This window comes from Aplidium turbinatum, chromosome 11 (genome assembly GCF_918807975.1).
Source record: "Aplidium turbinatum chromosome 11, kaAplTurb1.1, whole genome shotgun sequence".
NCBI lineage: Eukaryota > Metazoa > Chordata > Ascidiacea > Aplousobranchia > Polyclinidae > Aplidium > Aplidium turbinatum.
This window is the reverse complement of record NC_137482.1, coordinates 9,044,662-9,062,235: the sequence shown is the minus strand read 5'-3', so window position 1 is coordinate 9,062,235 and position 17,574 is coordinate 9,044,662. Positions and strand designations below refer to the sequence as shown.

General features: G+C 38.0%; 1 protein-coding gene across 1 annotated transcript; it reads right to left on the bottom strand.

Annotated features, from left to right (window-relative positions):
- Positions 1-5,949: 5,949 nt before the first annotated feature.
- On the bottom strand, positions 5,950-17,574 carry LOC145779669 (proton channel OTOP1-like). Its single transcript, XM_082591307.1, has 11 exons — positions 17,443-17,574; positions 16,228-16,414; positions 15,240-15,393; positions 12,908-13,112; positions 12,307-12,551; positions 10,750-10,956; positions 10,075-10,214; positions 8,291-8,542; positions 7,860-7,918; positions 7,198-7,291; positions 5,950-6,705 (listed from the first exon to the last, which is right to left on the bottom strand). Exons 1-11 carry the CDS (start codon positions 17,550-17,552, stop codon positions 6,223-6,225), a joined length of 2,136 nt encoding a protein of 711 aa, XP_082447433.1. The 5' UTR covers positions 17,553-17,574; the 3' UTR covers positions 5,950-6,222.

Here is a 17,574-nt window from a genome sequence, read left to right as displayed (position 1 = left end):
CGAAAAGAAGATCTCAGAGTCTTCGAAATTTGATAAAGTCACTAAAATCTCTTCCACTTTTATCGAGCGAGTGTGAACGCGGATTTTCACAAATGAACCTCATACTGACATCTGACCGTGTTTCTCTACGCACTGTAACTGTTTCAACTTTACTCTTTATACGAATGGTCTGTCCTCCACTGAGAAAGTTTCAACCAGCGAAGTATGTTGGATCCTGGTAGCGTCAGGGACGTAACCCGGCAATTGAGACCCGAAGTCGCCAGAGGTTTTATGGTTTTGAATACGATAAATGTCTTAAAAAATTGTAGGCTATAACTTGTATTTTTTGTGCTATTGTTTTACTAAAATACGAATATTTGCATTGAACAACGCTATAGCCTATCATCTATAGACCATGATAGGCTACTTACTTTAGCAACATTTTACGTACATTAAGTGTGTTGTTTCAAAGTCGTATAAGGGCATATTTTTGAATCTCTTCTTCGGCACCTAGCGCATTTGGAAAGTAAAAAACTACCGTTCCGGAAGCTAATCTTCTGGAAATCCACCACTGCTTATGGCCATCATTTTTGTTTTTGTGGGATGTAATTGCAAACCATAGGCTATTCTTCACTTCCTGGCTTGACACAATTCAAAAGTTTTTGCAGTTCCGTTACACATCCACCGACCAACACCACTATGTCGTCAGCATGTCGAAAGTTTGTTACCATTTTTCCTCCAATTTTCACAGAGCCATCAAAATTGTCCGAGCTTTTCTCATTATGTGTTCAGTAAACAGATTGAAAAGATATTGTGACAGTGTCAGTATGCATCCCTGTCTGACACCTTTTCCAATGGAAAACCATTCGGTGAGTTCATTTCCAGTTCTTACTGTTGCATTTTGAGCAGTATACAGGCTACGGATTAAATTGATCAGATGTGTGGGAAAGCCATAATAATCTTTTACAATTGTCCACAATTGTTGGTGCTTCACTGAGTCAATAGCCTTTCGATAGTCTAGAACAGGGGTCCGCAAATACTTTTTGGTGCGACCCAAAAAGCAATCGTTTGACATCTTTGCGACCCAAACGTTTCGGAAGAATATAATTTTGCGCAAAACACTTTGCAAATTAATATCAATTCCAATACGGTCGTCCCCGCTTATTAAGGCCACATCGGGACCGGACGATTTTGGCTTATTAAGCGGGGGACAATTTTCTACCAGTAATTCCGAAATGGACCAAATTGGGCTTATTAAGCGGGTGGACCTATTAACCGTGTGCGTCGTCGTCGTGCAAGCCTCTGGGGCCGAGGGTCTACTTTATCCTTTTACCACCCCAGACTCAAGATGTTCCCGGACTACACTGGAAGGCTACTAAAGATCAGCCAGTCTTTAGTTTCATCATCCATGACATGCTGACCTTCCACTCCGTTAGGTGGCTTGAAGATGGTACAGTTATTGATGATGTGGTCTGCGATCTGTTCCTCGGCACCACATTCACAGGAGGAGGAAGAGGCCAATTCCCCAATGGCGCATGGTTGGGCGGAAAAGCCCGACACCCGTACGAAGACGGTTGAGGCGCACCCATGCCTGTCTTGGTAGTGTCAGGCCGATGGGGCATGTGTCGGGGATGAACGAATGGAGTTTGGTGGTACATGACTTCCCTTCAGAATTCCATTTATAGTTCGCCCAAGTAGCCGAAGAGATAAAGTTCATCTGCTTCGTTGATAAGAAGTTGAGCGGCTGGCACGAATGGGTGTCTTGATTTCAGTCGACGGGGGGGCAGAGATCTTGTGGTGGAGAAGATGGTTAGGCTCTAGTGCCCGTCGGCCAAGAAACAAAGTGGCTTCTTTGCGACGAAACTCAGCAGGTTGGATGCCAGCGAGAATGGCAAAATTGTCCAATGGTGTGGGACGCAGGCATGCGGTAATTGTGCGCAGGGCGCTGTTTATGGCAGTGTCGATGTTATGGCAGTGAGCACTGCAGCACCAAACAGGTGCACAGTAGCCTATTCTGCTGAAGAGTAGACAAGGGCTAAGGCTGCTATACGCAAAGTGTCAGCCCTCGCCCCCCAGCTGGAGCCTGCCAGGTGCTTGAATAGCTCAGCGCGGGATGTCAGTTTCTTGCACAGTGACACCAAATGGTGGCGGTATGTGAGCGATCTGTCTAGTGTCACCCCAAGATACTTTGGTGCGGGGCAGAAGGACAGAGGTTTTCTATTGTTCTGAACATGTAGCTCACGATCAGCTTCCCGATTGTGTAGATGGAAAGCTGCCGCCAAAGTTTTGGTTTCGCTGAGTTTCAGTCGCCAGTTCTGGAGATAAGCTGAGAGAGTTTTCATGCCCTGGCTCAAGCTGTCTTCCAGGCTATATAGCCGTGGGCTTAACTACTGTAAGTTACTAGCCTACAATCAAAAGTATAATGTTTTCCCCTTCAAATTGTACGAAACTCAGCACATCAAAGACTATACAATTGTATTTATTTTTGCCATACAAGTTATATTTATGGTAAGTTTAAACCGTTTTGCGACCCACCGTGGATGGTTTCGCGACCCAAATTTGGGTCGCGACCCACTATTTGCGGACCCCTGGTCTAGAAAACATAACTGAGTAGAAAAGTTGCGTTCTCTTCGTTTCTCTATCAGCATTTTAAGATTGAAGATTGCGTCTTTTGTTCTTTTGCAGCGTCTATCACCAGCCTGCTCTTGAGCAAATTCATGTTCAATTCTGTACTTCAGTCTTTTCGATTAATTATTATTAATATTACTTTGCTTACGTGATTAATTAAGGCAATTGTTCTGTTGTTGCTGCATTCCGTTGTATCGCCGTTTTTTTGGTAAGAGAACAAATATTGATTTTACCCCATCATCTGGCCAAACGTTGGTTTCCCATATTTTGATACAAAGTTTACGAATAATTTTCACTGCGTTTTCTCCAATATTTTTCAATAGTTCGATGGGTATAACCTATCATCAAATCCAGGACTTTTTTGTTTTTAATAGTTTTTAGAGCATTTTGTATTTCACTTAGCAGTGGTCGTGGCTCTGTATCCTTTTTCATCTTTACATTGTTTATTTGGACTTGTCAGTAAAATATCGATGGGATCTTTGTTTTTGTATAGTTCTTCGCAATATTCCTTCAATCTCTTTTTTACCTCATCTTTCTGTCACAAAACTTCACCATCATTATCTTTCATGTTGTTTAGCTTTGGTTTAAACTTGTTGGTTATGCTTCTTACTGCTTGATATAAATCGTGACATGAGTTATCTGATGCGTGTTTTTCGATTTTACAACACTGTTGTTCTATATCAGTGGTGTTCAAATGGCGAATCTCGATCCGGTTCGGATCTTTTCAACTTTTTGTGTGGATCTTCCAATGTCACCGGAAAAGATGGGATACCAGTGGATGACAGTGAAGCATTTTGGTTTGGTGTGCTTCAGCATCCTGCATTCAAAGACTTGTCGACTCATAACATCTCATGTTTATTGCCATGTTTATCAGCTCAGTTATAGAGCTAATCTCTCATCCACGGTCTGATGATGTTGATGGCACGTGGAAAATCAAACATTCTACTGAATATGCATTGCTGGTGTCTAAATGCAGATTGAACCGTGTAATCTTAAAAGACATGAGATGTGTATCGCAGATCTAAATGGGTTTTGATTAATGGTTATCACTTGTAACCTTGGGAAGGTACCCAGTTATAACCAGGCTGGCTAGAAGGATCCTTACTTGCTTCGCTTCTACGTAGATACCTTTATGAGTCGTTGTTTTCATCAATGAAGTTTGTAAAAAAACAAGCATAGAACGAAACTCACACATGACCTGACAGAAAGCCCCGTATCGATGTTATTGTGAGATCTAAACCAACTCATCATTTTTCTCACTGAAACAATCTTGCAGCTGTAGTACACTTCACTTTTGACTTTTACAAAGTTGTTAATATGTTGTAGGGTACATTTACATAAATAAAGCACCATCAAAATTAAAGCATGTCCAATATGTTTAATATTCGTATTTAGTGGATCATCATCCGGGATCATCATATTGTCAGGTTTGGCTGTGGTGGATCATGGCAGAAAGCATTTGAACACCCCTGTTCTATATTGTCTTGTTTGTGTTTCCTTATGACCTTTGTACCTCTCTATTGAGCTGAGCGTACTCTTGTCTGGCCTCTTATTGGAATTGGGATGTAACCCACCTTTAATGAGTAACTAGCTTTCTTGTGTTTGGTCATATAAAAATTGATCAGTTTTCCGTAAAATACACAAAAACATATTTGATTAAAGTTTCTAAGAAAAATACTGAAGTGCTTGATTACAAGAAAAAGATTGTCACGAACACCGCCACGGATGCGGATAAGAAACCAGCCAAACTATTGGTGATTGATAAACTGAACAAATTAAAAAAAAATGCAAGTTTCTAATACTGCAAACAAGTGAAAGAATTACTTAAACCAGTGGTTCCCAACCTCTTTATCCCTACGGCACCCTTCAGAAGATAAAAATATTTTGTAGCACCCCGTGGCAGACCAACGATTTTTTACCTCGAATGCATCCAGTTGTTGAAGTATACTTTCACCGTTTCATATCAAAGACTTTTAAAAGTGGTATCATATAACTTCTCTGCATCTGCATGAGTTTCAGCTTTAATGCAATGTGGAGAAAAATAAACAAGTTTGCTTGTTGTGCCCTTGGGAAAGGCAATTAACAATAACAGCTTCAGAAATCTTGAAATTTAATTGGAAATAGATTGCCACTTAGAAACGACATTTTAATAAAAAATAAAACTTTCTTTTCAAAGTCAGTGTGAAATTTAATATACTGCTCTTCTCATAGCAGACAAGATGGGCAAAAACCTTTCAATGCACAGCACTCGCCGAACTACAGTAGACAATCAGCACAACTTGTACAGACGCCGACGTCACAAAGCCACAACAATCTAAGAATGCCACATTATAAATTTATGATGAGTGACTGATGACGAAACTTCATTAGGCTATTATACGTTATGATATGGTATTGGTATGGCAAAAAATTTTCCTTAATTTTGGACCGGTGGCACAGATGCAATTGTAACTTTTGCGTTTTTAAGTTGCAATAACTTTTTTACTGGAAGCCGTAGCCTACTAACCTGAAATTTCTGACATACCGGTATCTACATTTTTAAATTTAGATTGCGTATAGGCGAAATTTCAGAATTTTTTGTATACGTTACCGGGATAGGGGGCCAAGTTGTTTTTACTTCCTCAACAGGCGGCATAGGTAGCTACAATTGTACCGTCGCATGGGTATTTTGCATGAAATTAACAATTAATGTAAGAAAAAAGATACTTAAGTTTTAATTTTGAAAGAATAATTCTTTGTTATTGCAAACGAGCACATAACACAATATTTACAACTTCAATGATAATTTAGGGAGTTTTTTATTCATTTTCACAAATAACAAACGTTGTTTTTGCATGTGAATGTTCGTCACAAACAGATGGGCCTCAAACCACACAGCCTTTCTTAGTTTTACGTTGTTTCCGCTTCTGGTCTCGACAGACACAGCCAGAGCCAAAAATCGTAATAGGATATGTCTAATTAGTGTATTGAAACGTTTGGACCAATAAAAACCATACAGAAAGCATACCTACGCTGATTTCCATGCAACATGAATGAAGGTAGTACTACCTATGCCGCCTATTAGCGTTGCAAAATTACTGCGCCTGATGAAGGTTAATGATGTAACAAAACAATCGTGTATGAAAACTTTTTATCAGCAACAATGATCCTATCTAGCTGAACATTTGAAGACAGATAAAAATGAATATAAGAAATAGCTTGCGGCACCTCAAAGTATTTGAAGTGGCACCTCAGTTGGGAACCACTGACTTAAACATTACTAGATGAATTCACATTTATTCATATCCAACAAACAAAAATTGTTTTCTTACTTGGCTGGTTGCAGGCTAAGCGACTAAAAAGTACCAATCACAAAAAGCTTTTTTGTCAAGAATTATTGTCGATCACACTTTTCCAATTCAGATACTAACAAGAAAACAACATGATGTGTTTGCCAAGCAAGTGTGGCAAGAGTGAAAAGCGATGGATATCACTTTTCAGTAGCGTTGACTGGAAGGTCCAGGGGATACTTTTGGATTCAGCCCTGGATCAATTTAAGTGCCTGAAACCTTTTCAGAAGATTTGACTTCTCTCCATCGCGATTTCTCCCCTCAGCATTTCAGTAGTTAAAACATTTCAAGAATACGACCAAATTTCGAAATAACAAGCTGCAAAATGGAGTTTTAAAAATATTGAAAGGGGAGCGGTAACTGAAACCAACGTAGTCCAAGCGCTGTGTCCAAAATATTCAAGTTGATAGCCGTAAATTTTGAATAGTGTGCCGTTGAGAGACAAAAAGATCCACAGACAGGTGTTTGATAGCACCAGAAACATGATGGTTTCACGTAGCACCAAACGTATTTGATTTGGTGGCAACAGTGTTTTTCTTCTCTCGTGATGAGAACAATTGCCACAAGTCGCTTGACTGGTCTGGACCGTTCTCAAAGAAGTCTGTTGCTCAAGAGAGACACCTGCCGGCTCTTCATATTTTAGTTCTTCAACGACTCTTTGTACTTGAGTGCCATTTGATGCAATCGTGGCTTCCTTGTTTTCAGAGAGCGACGTTTCTTTCATTTGCTTGTTATCAGCATCATTTGGTTGCGGAAAACGCATTGTTGACTGAAATAGACAAAACATGAGAATCTACTTTTAATCTTTAAGGAAAAGCTTGGATAAGAAAAAAGCAATTAAAGGCAAATGAAGCAAACTTTAATCCTGCCAACATAGCCTAAAAATAATGCCTTAAAAAATAATACTTGCAATCACCTGATACACACAAATATCGAAAAATATCGCAACTTGCAGTTTTGTTAAAAAAATTTAACTTTTGTAAACTGTTTACACTTTATGATACAACGACACAATGAGAAATGTTCGTGCCAAGACAAGAATGAGCTGAAGGGAACCCATTGATCACATATTGCATATTAACACCGTATTTGTAAAGTAAGGCTACAAAGACGGCCCAAGTTTGTAAATTAACCTTGCCAAGAATTTCGTCCTTCTGTCAGTGCAAGTTAACAAGTTATCTTATTTTTTATGGCAACCACAAGCATTGCACTGATTGAAAGTAAGTCACAAAAATGCAGCAATCAAAAAAAGTTATGTTACCGGTGCTTGTTTTGTGTTAGGCCTGCTTTGACTGTCAGAACTTAAAGTTCTGTCTCGATTTGGGTTTGTGCGTACATAAGGTTGATCAATGTTTCTGTAACAATAATGTATCTTTAGCACTATAGAAAAGCAATCTACAATCAAAAACCAATGGATTAGTAGTCTAACTATTTATTCTTCTTGAATATGCGAGTTCTCCTTGAACCAGCTTGATGGCTTAGTGGTTAGCGTGTCAGCCACTGATATGGTTCGATACCCTGTCGGGTCATGCCAAAGATTTTTTTAAAGTTGTAATGACTCTAATTCCTGCTTGGTACTCGGCAATTCGGGTAATAATGTACTGCAGTCTACTCAGTTGCGCCTCTGCAGCTGCATTGACACTGTCCGTTTTGTAAAGCGCTGAGGAGCAACGCATTCTGTGATGGATACAGCGCTATATAAAGAAGCACATTATTATTATTATTAAAGCAGCGATGCAGAAATGGTAAAATCATGCAAAACTTTTGATGCTCTTTATAAAGCAACATAAATATTTTATTTTGGTACTCTGCCAAGGTTTTAAATATCATCACTCAGTAACGCAGTCAAGTTTTGAAAATTTTAAAAGTTAATTTGAAATAAAGTACTGCAAAAATGCAGTCATTTTTAAGACTATGACTCACGCCAAAAGTTCGTCGCCGGTGGCTTTTCCATGATGTAAACCGTAAACGATAAGCTGAACCTGAAAACAGATGATGAGAAATTGTAAAACGGCCAAGCTAGCTAACGCTTCAAGCACAGATAGCTCGTATAGAAGATATGACTCACATGAAACCATTTTGGCAAGGCTGGAAATAACGAGTAAGTAAAACAATTCCGTATTTCGGGCATCAAGAGAAGAAGGCACTACAGAAAATTTGCACCGCGGAATTTTCAATGGTGACCACTAACTGGAATAGTTAAGCGAGTATATCTTTTTAATTTTATTCTTTTGTATCCAAGCGTAATCTACCCCTTCAATGCAACCATAAACTAATAATAGAAAAGTGATACTGGCAAAAGTATCAAAATGCTATAACATGAACCTATGCCAGAATGGGACGTAGTATCTCACCTGCACAATACTCGTTACCACATCTGTGATGGAATAAGCCAATGATACGACCCAAGTGTATGCTTTCGAAGTGCTGGATCCCGCACAGAGGGAGAGTACGGAAAAGAGTCCTACCATGAGAGGACCGACAAGGCAAATGAAGAGGAGGACACTATCCAGACTAACGGACGCGTTCTTGCGACTTGCGAACGAAATTGAATAAATGTAAAACGCGAAACCGCAAGCAATCAATATCGCAATGTCACAGGAAAGCTGAAACACAAAATCGTTAGAAATTGACCACGTGGACTAAATAGTTTTCTTACTTTTTATTTATCTATTTTTTAAGATCGCTGTGGTATGAACGTTTTGTCTCAGGCTGAAATAGTAGTTACATAAAGTTTTAAGAATTTCTTCGCAGTAAATTCGAAGAGGGTTTTTCGGTACGAAGATAAAGATTCAATTCAACCAAACCCTTAGTAGCCTATGGCACAAGCAACAGTAACTGAAACTTGTCACTAATCAAAAAAAAAAGAATTATTGTGGCAATAAAATGAATCTCTTTTTTTTCAAGGTTTACACTAAATTTCAAAAAAATTGAAAGTCAGCCTTAATGTTGTTTTAAATGATTTTTGACAAATCCAATTGCTTCAGCTTTCACGAAGTTTCCGAATTTATCGATTACGTTGTACTCGCCCAAGAACATCTTTTTTTTAGTAACAAAGTTAACATTTCATGAAAAATTAAAACAAGCATGGAACAAGTAAATAAATTAACAAGTAGTGCATGGTGTAACTATTTTATCTCAATAAAGTTTATAAAAATTTGGGCAAAAAGACTGTAAGTTTGTTCCATACAAGCCGTAGCCGTACTTTTTATGAACTTGATTCATTCAAACTACAAACTGTTTCAATAATTGTCGCTATTACTGAATGACTGCCGATAAAGAGCCCAGTTTGTTGTCAGCTGTTGTACAATATGGTCATCGCGTGTTTAGTTGGTGGGAAAGTTGAGAGGATAGTTTGGGTCCGATACTGATGATATCCTCGAGCCCCAAACTAAGACACTTATAAAAAGATGCACTAAGGTGGTTTCTTTAAGTTCCCCACACCTCGCAAAGGTTACGGGCCCCTAAAATCATCCCGGGTCAGGGTTCAACAGTACCCCCTGGACTTCCCCTGTCAACACTATTGGTGTTTGAGTGTGGTGACAGCAAGTAGATAGCCAGAAAATTTAACATTTGAGCTAATGTGAAGAAAGGCGTTCTTCCCGGCTATCAGCACAAGGCTGATTACTCACTAGCACAGCGAGCTGCAGTGACGCTTCGCTAACCAGAACGGTGTAGCTTCCACGCCAGCCATTGAGACCTCCAATTAAACATTTAAGTTATTTTGGCAGCCGATTGTAGCATCGAATAGACAGCGATAGACACGTGTTTCGCCCATGAGGCTGGGCTCATCAGTATCGCACCGTATTCTTGCCACTTGAGTAATCGACCGCCGCTTTACCAGTTAAACTGACTGGTAAAGCGGCGGTCGATTACTCAAGTGGCAAGAATACGGTGCGATACTGATGAGCCCAGCCTCATGGGCGAAACACGTGTCTATCGCTGTCTATTCGATGCTACAATCGGCTGCCAAAATAACTTAAACATTTGAGCTAATGTTATGCTGTAAGTTTTCGAGTTCTGGGCTAATCTGCATTGAAGTTATGTAGTCAAACGACCTTTTCAATTGTTCCCCTACAATTATATTTTTCAAATGACTTTATTGTCAGTAATGTTAAACCACGCAAGGTCAGCATACCAAAAATATCTCATAGCAAAGAAGATACTGAACTTCTGTGTAGTAAGACTTAAGTGCAGGAATTGTTCCAGAATCCAGTGTTCCCAATAACGTGATCACAATTACTGTGGCAACCAAGACAAGGCCTCCTAACATTACTCCTGAGAAAATAACGCAAGTATCAATAGAAAAGTAAGCTACAGCAGTCCTTTCATTATAGATCAGAAGTTAATTTTTTTCGGAAGCACACAGATGAAAACTTATGCAGGCATGCAGCAGATAAATCCTCGTCACGCGCAGCAAATTTTTGGTAGCGCACCATACCTGCATTTTTCAACTCCAGAGGTGGTCACCGGCAGTATATATTTTTATCCATTTCAACATTAGGTATTGACAAATATTCAGATCAGAGATACGGCCTCGGACTAGAGTGCGGCTCGCGGTAATTATTTATGTGGTTCATTATTGTTGTCGCTTCCTCTATCAAAGTGAACATGAACAAAATGTCTAGATCTAACATCAGATACCTCACTGATCACTTACTCAATACGTACACTGTTTGTGTGAACAATACATAAATTATTATTCCTAGAGTTTGTTTTTATATGTGCTTTAATTTTTGGCCAAAAGTGCCATAACAATTGAACCTTGTGGCCCATTGTGATGAATAGTTGGAAGCCCATGAGTTTGACAAACCTTTATACGACTTGTAAAACTTGTGGCTGGGTTTTGCAACTTCTTTATGGTGCGCAGTTTCTTTTCCTATATGATTCCACACACAATACAACAAACAACTTGACACTAAACAAAATTCAATGAGCAAGGGTGAGAGAAAGGCTTCCGCCCGAGATATGACGTGACAAACTGGTGTTTGGCAACTGCACGCTCCACTAAACAATGCTCCTGTAATTAAAAATTTTAATAAAACAAGGAAAAAATGACTACTTTATGCAACGGTTTATCACTTTATCACTTATTAAACCTTGAAAAATTAATATTAGTCGGCCTATAACTTAAAAGCTATTTTCATCACCAGAATACTCCGGACTTTAATAAAACGTATTCGATTATTCAACAAACATGAAATAAGGTTTAAAAAATTTATGTGACACTAATCCGTGCTAGTCGTAATCCGATAAAACCAACTTTTGTAGGAACATACGGTAGAGGTTCAAAATACCACTATTGAACAATCGCTTTTCAAGCTGTATCTAGATGTAGCATAAGACACTATAAACAAGCCCCTGCAGACATTCTTAATCTGACGAAAGTTTTCTTGGTGAATGTTAACGATGCAGTATGTTTCACATTTCAAACATTTAAATCAGCAGCCGCAGGGTAAGATTAATAACTTACAGCTGAAGATTACAGGTGAATTCAATTATTACATAACTTCATCATACGACTGTTGCTGTATTGAGACATTTAGCTAAGTTTGACTCTTCTCCAAGCTACAAAATAGGCTGCAAACGCGATGTGTTCAGCTCAGTGAACGACTGGATGCGTACCTACCATTTCGTCTGGTAGGTCTGCATTTAATTTCGAGTCACTTATGTATCAAGCAGTGAGTCTAAAAATCGGGATATTAATTAGTAACTCTTACTATAACAGTAAACTTTGCAGCGAAATATATATTCGTTTTAAACATGGGGCTGGTTAAACTTTATTTTAATTCTCAACTTATAACAGTAAATTGATAAAAAAAACTGGTTGCTAAAGGATCAGAACTGTTTAAAATACTGTCGCAGGCTGTACAAAGTGTTGGGGGGTTACTCTCGGTTTTAAAATTGAACCTGTTTTTTGCTGGTGTTCGGACCGGCGTTTCGTGTCGTGCCGGTTTCGGGTTCAATAAATTCAAAACAACTTTACGCCATAGTTTGGCCCAGATTTCACAGATTCTATAAAATCTGCATTTATAAGCCATTTTCCTTTCTACTTTATTATATTTAAGCCATTCCTTCTCACATCTCGTGAAACAGGTTAAATGTGTATATCATACACTGTATAATGTGTATATCATACACTGTATAATGTGTATATCAAACACAGTTGCTGTGTTGTCAAACATAAGTTTATGATACACTACAGAAAAGTTTAACTTTTGGGCCTATAGTTAGTCTTCTAACTAATTTTGGGTTTAGGGGGAACCTGACCTAAAATAAAAGCCATAAATTTAATTCTGTGGTGCGGTTGTCAAGCCGCAGTTAATCCATAAAACAGCTACCGGTAACCCACAAGAATAACAGTACTCACGTGTCTGCAGAGCGGCTTCAACGGTGTCCATTTGCAACAAAGTGGAAAGCTGCGATGTGTTGTCGCAGAGAGATTGGATCGAATCAACAAATACAGAAGTGTTGGACTTGTACAGATCTTTGAGGAACGGATGCACACGTGGACTGTCGTGAGTAATCTCGATCTGTATTGCGTGACTGGTTTCGTCAGCAACCACACCGATCCAGACAGCTAGGTTGGTAGCCATCGCGTGCATGACACCAAATCTGCACACCAATATAAATACATTTTGATACAAGTCCAGTGAAATTCGTCTAATTCTTCAACATTTAATTCGTAAATTTGCCTTATTCTTCACATTTTTGTCGGTCCAGCAGAAGTCGTTATAGTCGTTTTGACCTGTTTGCATAATTCGTCAGTTTGCCTAATTTGTCACTTTTTTTCTAATCCACTTGAGGTGACAAATTAGGTCAATTCTACTGTATATACATCTGAATTTTTATGGTTCACGTCAGCTAAACGTATCCTACATGTTCAATGCAGAGAAACCAACGATTTTTTTAAAAGGTTGCTAACTAGAATGTTGCACAAAATTATACACACCATGGCTTACTGCACTTACCGAGAACAAACTTGAAACTCGTGAATGTGAATTTTCGAATAGAAAAAAAGAAATACCACTTGACCAAGCACAAATAAAGCGTGAAGAATGAACTTGAAAAAGTATAGAACCCGGTATTTACACGCTTTGTTGGTAATCTCGGCTACACCGATGACTTCTAAGCTGTCTTTGATCACAATAGCAAATCCAAAAACTACTATAACTCCTGAAAGTAACAACAAAGCAAAGTATTCATATGGGGCTTGAAAAAGACAGTCAATAGACCTAGTTTAGTCATATTTAGCAGGTTAAAGCTATGGTGCAGTACACTTCATAAACAGAAAAAAATTTAAAAGGTATGTAGCATCAAGAATATTTAAATATAAGCTGTCGTAACGATTCTTTGATAGAGTATTAAAGCATGCAGCAAGCCTAAAAGCATTTGCAATAAAAGCAGTTTTAAAAATCTAAACTATCTTTTGTATCACATCTTACGCTAAAATAGCTTCCACGAATTAATAATAATGTTATGAATTATTTTCTGTTAATGCGCAGCAGATAACTTCAGCTTTTTTTTTGTTTTTTTTCAGAAGATTTTATAAGTTTAACTTTTTCTACCGTATATGCTTGTCTATTACGTGGTCGTTCATTTGTTTGACCTAAAATGGGTTTCATGAAAAATAATACTTAAGTCATAGGTTTTCCAACTGGGATATGTGTACCCTAAAGATATGCAAAAGGTATCGTGAGAACAGGGAAGTAGATTTCTCATATTGGCACGTAGACGAGTTATCGTGTCAGGCTTTCTTTTGAACATGACTTAGCGCGCGTTTTTGAAAAGAACTTTCTAAATTAGTTCAAGCTGCTTATGAAGAGACGTTGAACTCATCCATCATATACTGAAGCGTACCGTAGCTTATAGATGAAAGGATAAAACAATTAAAAGATACTTTGTAGATTCATTCACATTCAATTTTGGTCCATACAGTAGGCTACTTTGACTTCCAAATACCCAATATGTAAAGGGTAAACAATTGAGATTTTCAAAAAAGCAGGCCAATTCACAATAGCACAGCTGTGGTATTTAATAAAACGTTGTCAACAGAAATCCGTTAGTGATGAGGGACAAACTTTGCTTCATCGTTTATCTAATTGATTATCCTGAACTTGAACTTTATAACTTCTCAGAACGCAAGCACTGCGTTACAGCTTGCTATGTGTTACCTCTGCCGTTGTCTATAAAGCAACCTAGTTCATGATAAGTTTAAACCAAACAGTATGATTAAAAATAGTCTAAACTTCATTATTATCCTGGTACGAATTGTTTATTCATAAGTGTTATGTTAATGCCACAAGCTAAGACCTATCAAAAGTATGACATGTGCTTTTGAGGATGTCACAACAGTCTACGTGACGTGTGTGTTCATTTGGATTAAATTTGAATCATTTCAGTACACGATAAACTGTGATTAATTACAGTTTCGGTTGGATGTAGATGACATGGGAAGGCTGTATTTAGAATAAAAGGGCATTAAAATGTGTAAAAATTGTTTACAACATTGAGTTTCCGCATTGCACGTCATCAATAGTAATCTATTGCAGAGTTTCTCAAAGTTTGCGCCGCGGGCACACTGTTTTGCCGTGAAGGAGTCACAACTCACAAGTGTGCCACGAAAATGTGTTGATTTGAATGTTGCGCAGTAGCGCAAAACTACGGAGTGTCAAACTAATCTTGAAGGGATTATTAGCTTTCGTGTTACATTTTCTGCAAACCGACAATTACCAGGGTAAATCGTTTGAGCATCAGACCATTTCCAATGCCTAGCCTTGAATCAAGATTATTTGTGCACAACACCTTTTACCTTGCAGTAAAAACAAACTTTTCACCGATGAACATTGATTAGAATAAAGATAACTTGTAGTGAATACTAAAAAGTTTCGGTGTTCATCAGGACAATTATCGTTTTTAGCACTAGTTGCAACGTTCATCTGAAAAAAGGGAAAGTAAAAGCAACAACAAGCAGGTTGAGTTATTGCTTCACTGACGTTTCGCGCACCATCACAATGCGCACCTTTAGTTTCAGAGCGAACAACATACAAAAAAATAAATATACAAAAAACAATACAAAATTTATTCGCTCTGAGGATGCGCATTGTCATGGTGAGCGAAACGTCAGTGAAGCAATAAATCAACCTGTTTGTTGTTGCTTTTACTTTCATTTTCATCCGATGAACGTTGCAACTACTGCTAGATACGATAACTTGTAGTAGTAAGCTATATCAAATGAGAAGAGTCCAAATTTTTTGGTATACCGCAGTCCGATAAGTTTGAAGAGCACTGTATCGCATGTACCTTTCAGCCATCGGTTTGATGCGTGAGGACTTCTGGTAAACTTTGATCTTCCTTTAACCCGACGATGCCACATTGAGTATGCTTTGAAGGCTACCAGCCATAAGATAGCAATGGAAAACAACACACATTGATATTCTTTCGAAGCCAACTGAGCCTAAAGAAGTAAAACAACGAATAGTTGGTTGTACGCTTTATTGCAGTTCGAGTTAGACAACAGTGATACTTTTTCATCTAAGTTTACTTTTAACAAATATAATGTAGCCAACCATGGCTACCAGGTGGCCATGAGCCAACCTATATTTCAACCAATAGTTCATCTATAAAAACAAATAGGCTAACCCGCTGGTGCTGAGCCTTACAAGTTGCCTATATACCGTACAGTTTCACTGTTCGCACTTCGCATTTTTTAACGAAAAGAATGAACTAAGTTTTTAAAAAAGCTTTCATTTTTACAAACACTTAGTAATATTTATCACATTTACGAAAATAAATTAAGAGCTAGATTTTCCAGATGTTCTCAACTGGTCAAAAATATCGTATTTCGATGTTATTGTATGCATACGTATGGAAGCCAACTATAATTTTTTTGTGTTCTGGTTTTAATCGTCTCCTAGCGGTGTTTTCGTATTTTATATGGGTCTGCCTTCACATCAACATCAGTGAGCTTCAAATTTCTTGTCGTATAACTACATTTGAGACCTTGCTAAGGCTCTTTTTGCGTTTATTAAGCCCTACGAAATCTTAGCTAATAGTTTAATTAAGTCGCTCATGAAATTGGATTGTTTCTTTTTATCATCGTTTTTTGAACACTACAAACAAACAATGCATCTCGTAAGTATTCTGAATGAGTTTACTTGTTTATGCTGGCATAGCCCATGTGAGTGCATATTGCATGCTGCAAGTGAATTTGTTGAATTGTTTTCTTCTCTTTACATGGCTCGCAAGGTCTGAAATAAGCATTTAATAATACACTACTTGCAACTCTTACATCATCAGTGATGTATTCAGCGACTTTGAAGACGATGGCAAGAATGACCACCATAATGCCATAAAGGATAGATAGAACAATTGAAACTTCGTCTTTAGTGGTGACTTCGACGCTATCTTCAAATTCTTCAGATGTGTTGTCATTGTCGTTCGAGTATTGTTGTGTACCGCGCATGTCTTCAGTTTGCCTGAGAAATAACAGTCATTTAACACAAACAATATTGGAGGTAATTTTTCATACGCTAGGCCAGCAGTTCTCTATCTTGATCGTGTCGACCTGAATCAAAAAATGATAAAGGAAAACATTGCATTTAATTGGCATCCAATGCTCTGCGTAAAATTATATTACAACTGGTATCCCACTATATTGGACAACTGTACGAGACTACTTTCATACTTACCATACTTAAAATGGAAGGTATACTACAATGTCACAGAAGGTATGGCGTTAAGCGAAACGAAGCGACATTAAACGCACTCGAAAACCTCTTTAGTGTACAGTTTACACCTCAGCAATATACTGTACATGGTTAACAATATTTAGTGAGCCATAACAAAACAGAACGATAACTGAAATTACCCTTTGAAAAATGTCCTTATTACCCTTTTTGGGGATAATTTTCCATAAGTTAAGAACTCTTGGGCTGGGTAGTAAAAACATCATAATTTGAAAATGTAACAGTAAGACGAAAGAAATTAATTTAGGCCTCAGGCTAAGCGGGTATTACATAAATTTAATGGACCGACTGTTGAGACGTAATTCCTTGCTTTAGTAATGGCTACTTAATGAAAAAAATCGCTAACTTTGAAAATAGCACAGGAAAAACATACCATCTTCTATGATAATTGCATAATTTGAAATCAATTGCAACCAACGTTTCTATTTCGGTGAGGGAAACGAGGCAACATCTGTCAGACAAACCAGTTTATCAATTTGTTCGGGAACAAAGACAGGATATGGCTCATCAGATCAATTCTTTAAATTGCCTTTCAGTAGCAGACACCGTGATAGACGCGACTACTGACAATACGTTAATTAAGACAAATAAACAAAAATTCCTGTTCTTGATGCTTAGCATATTGTGTAATTTTCATAGAAGAGACAATTCTTAAGATATTGTTTTTAACACTGCTTAAGGCTATATTGTCAGCTCCTCGTTTTAACTAGTAATGCTTAAGAGATAAGTAATGTGAAAATCATAGAGAACCTGATTACCTTGTAACGATGATTTTATCTGATGTGGTTTGTTGATCATTGTTTCCGTTGTTAAGACGAGAAATGCTTTCAGTGGTAACCAAAGCAGCAGGACTGAATTGTGTTGCCATATTAGCCTAAGCACGCTTTTCT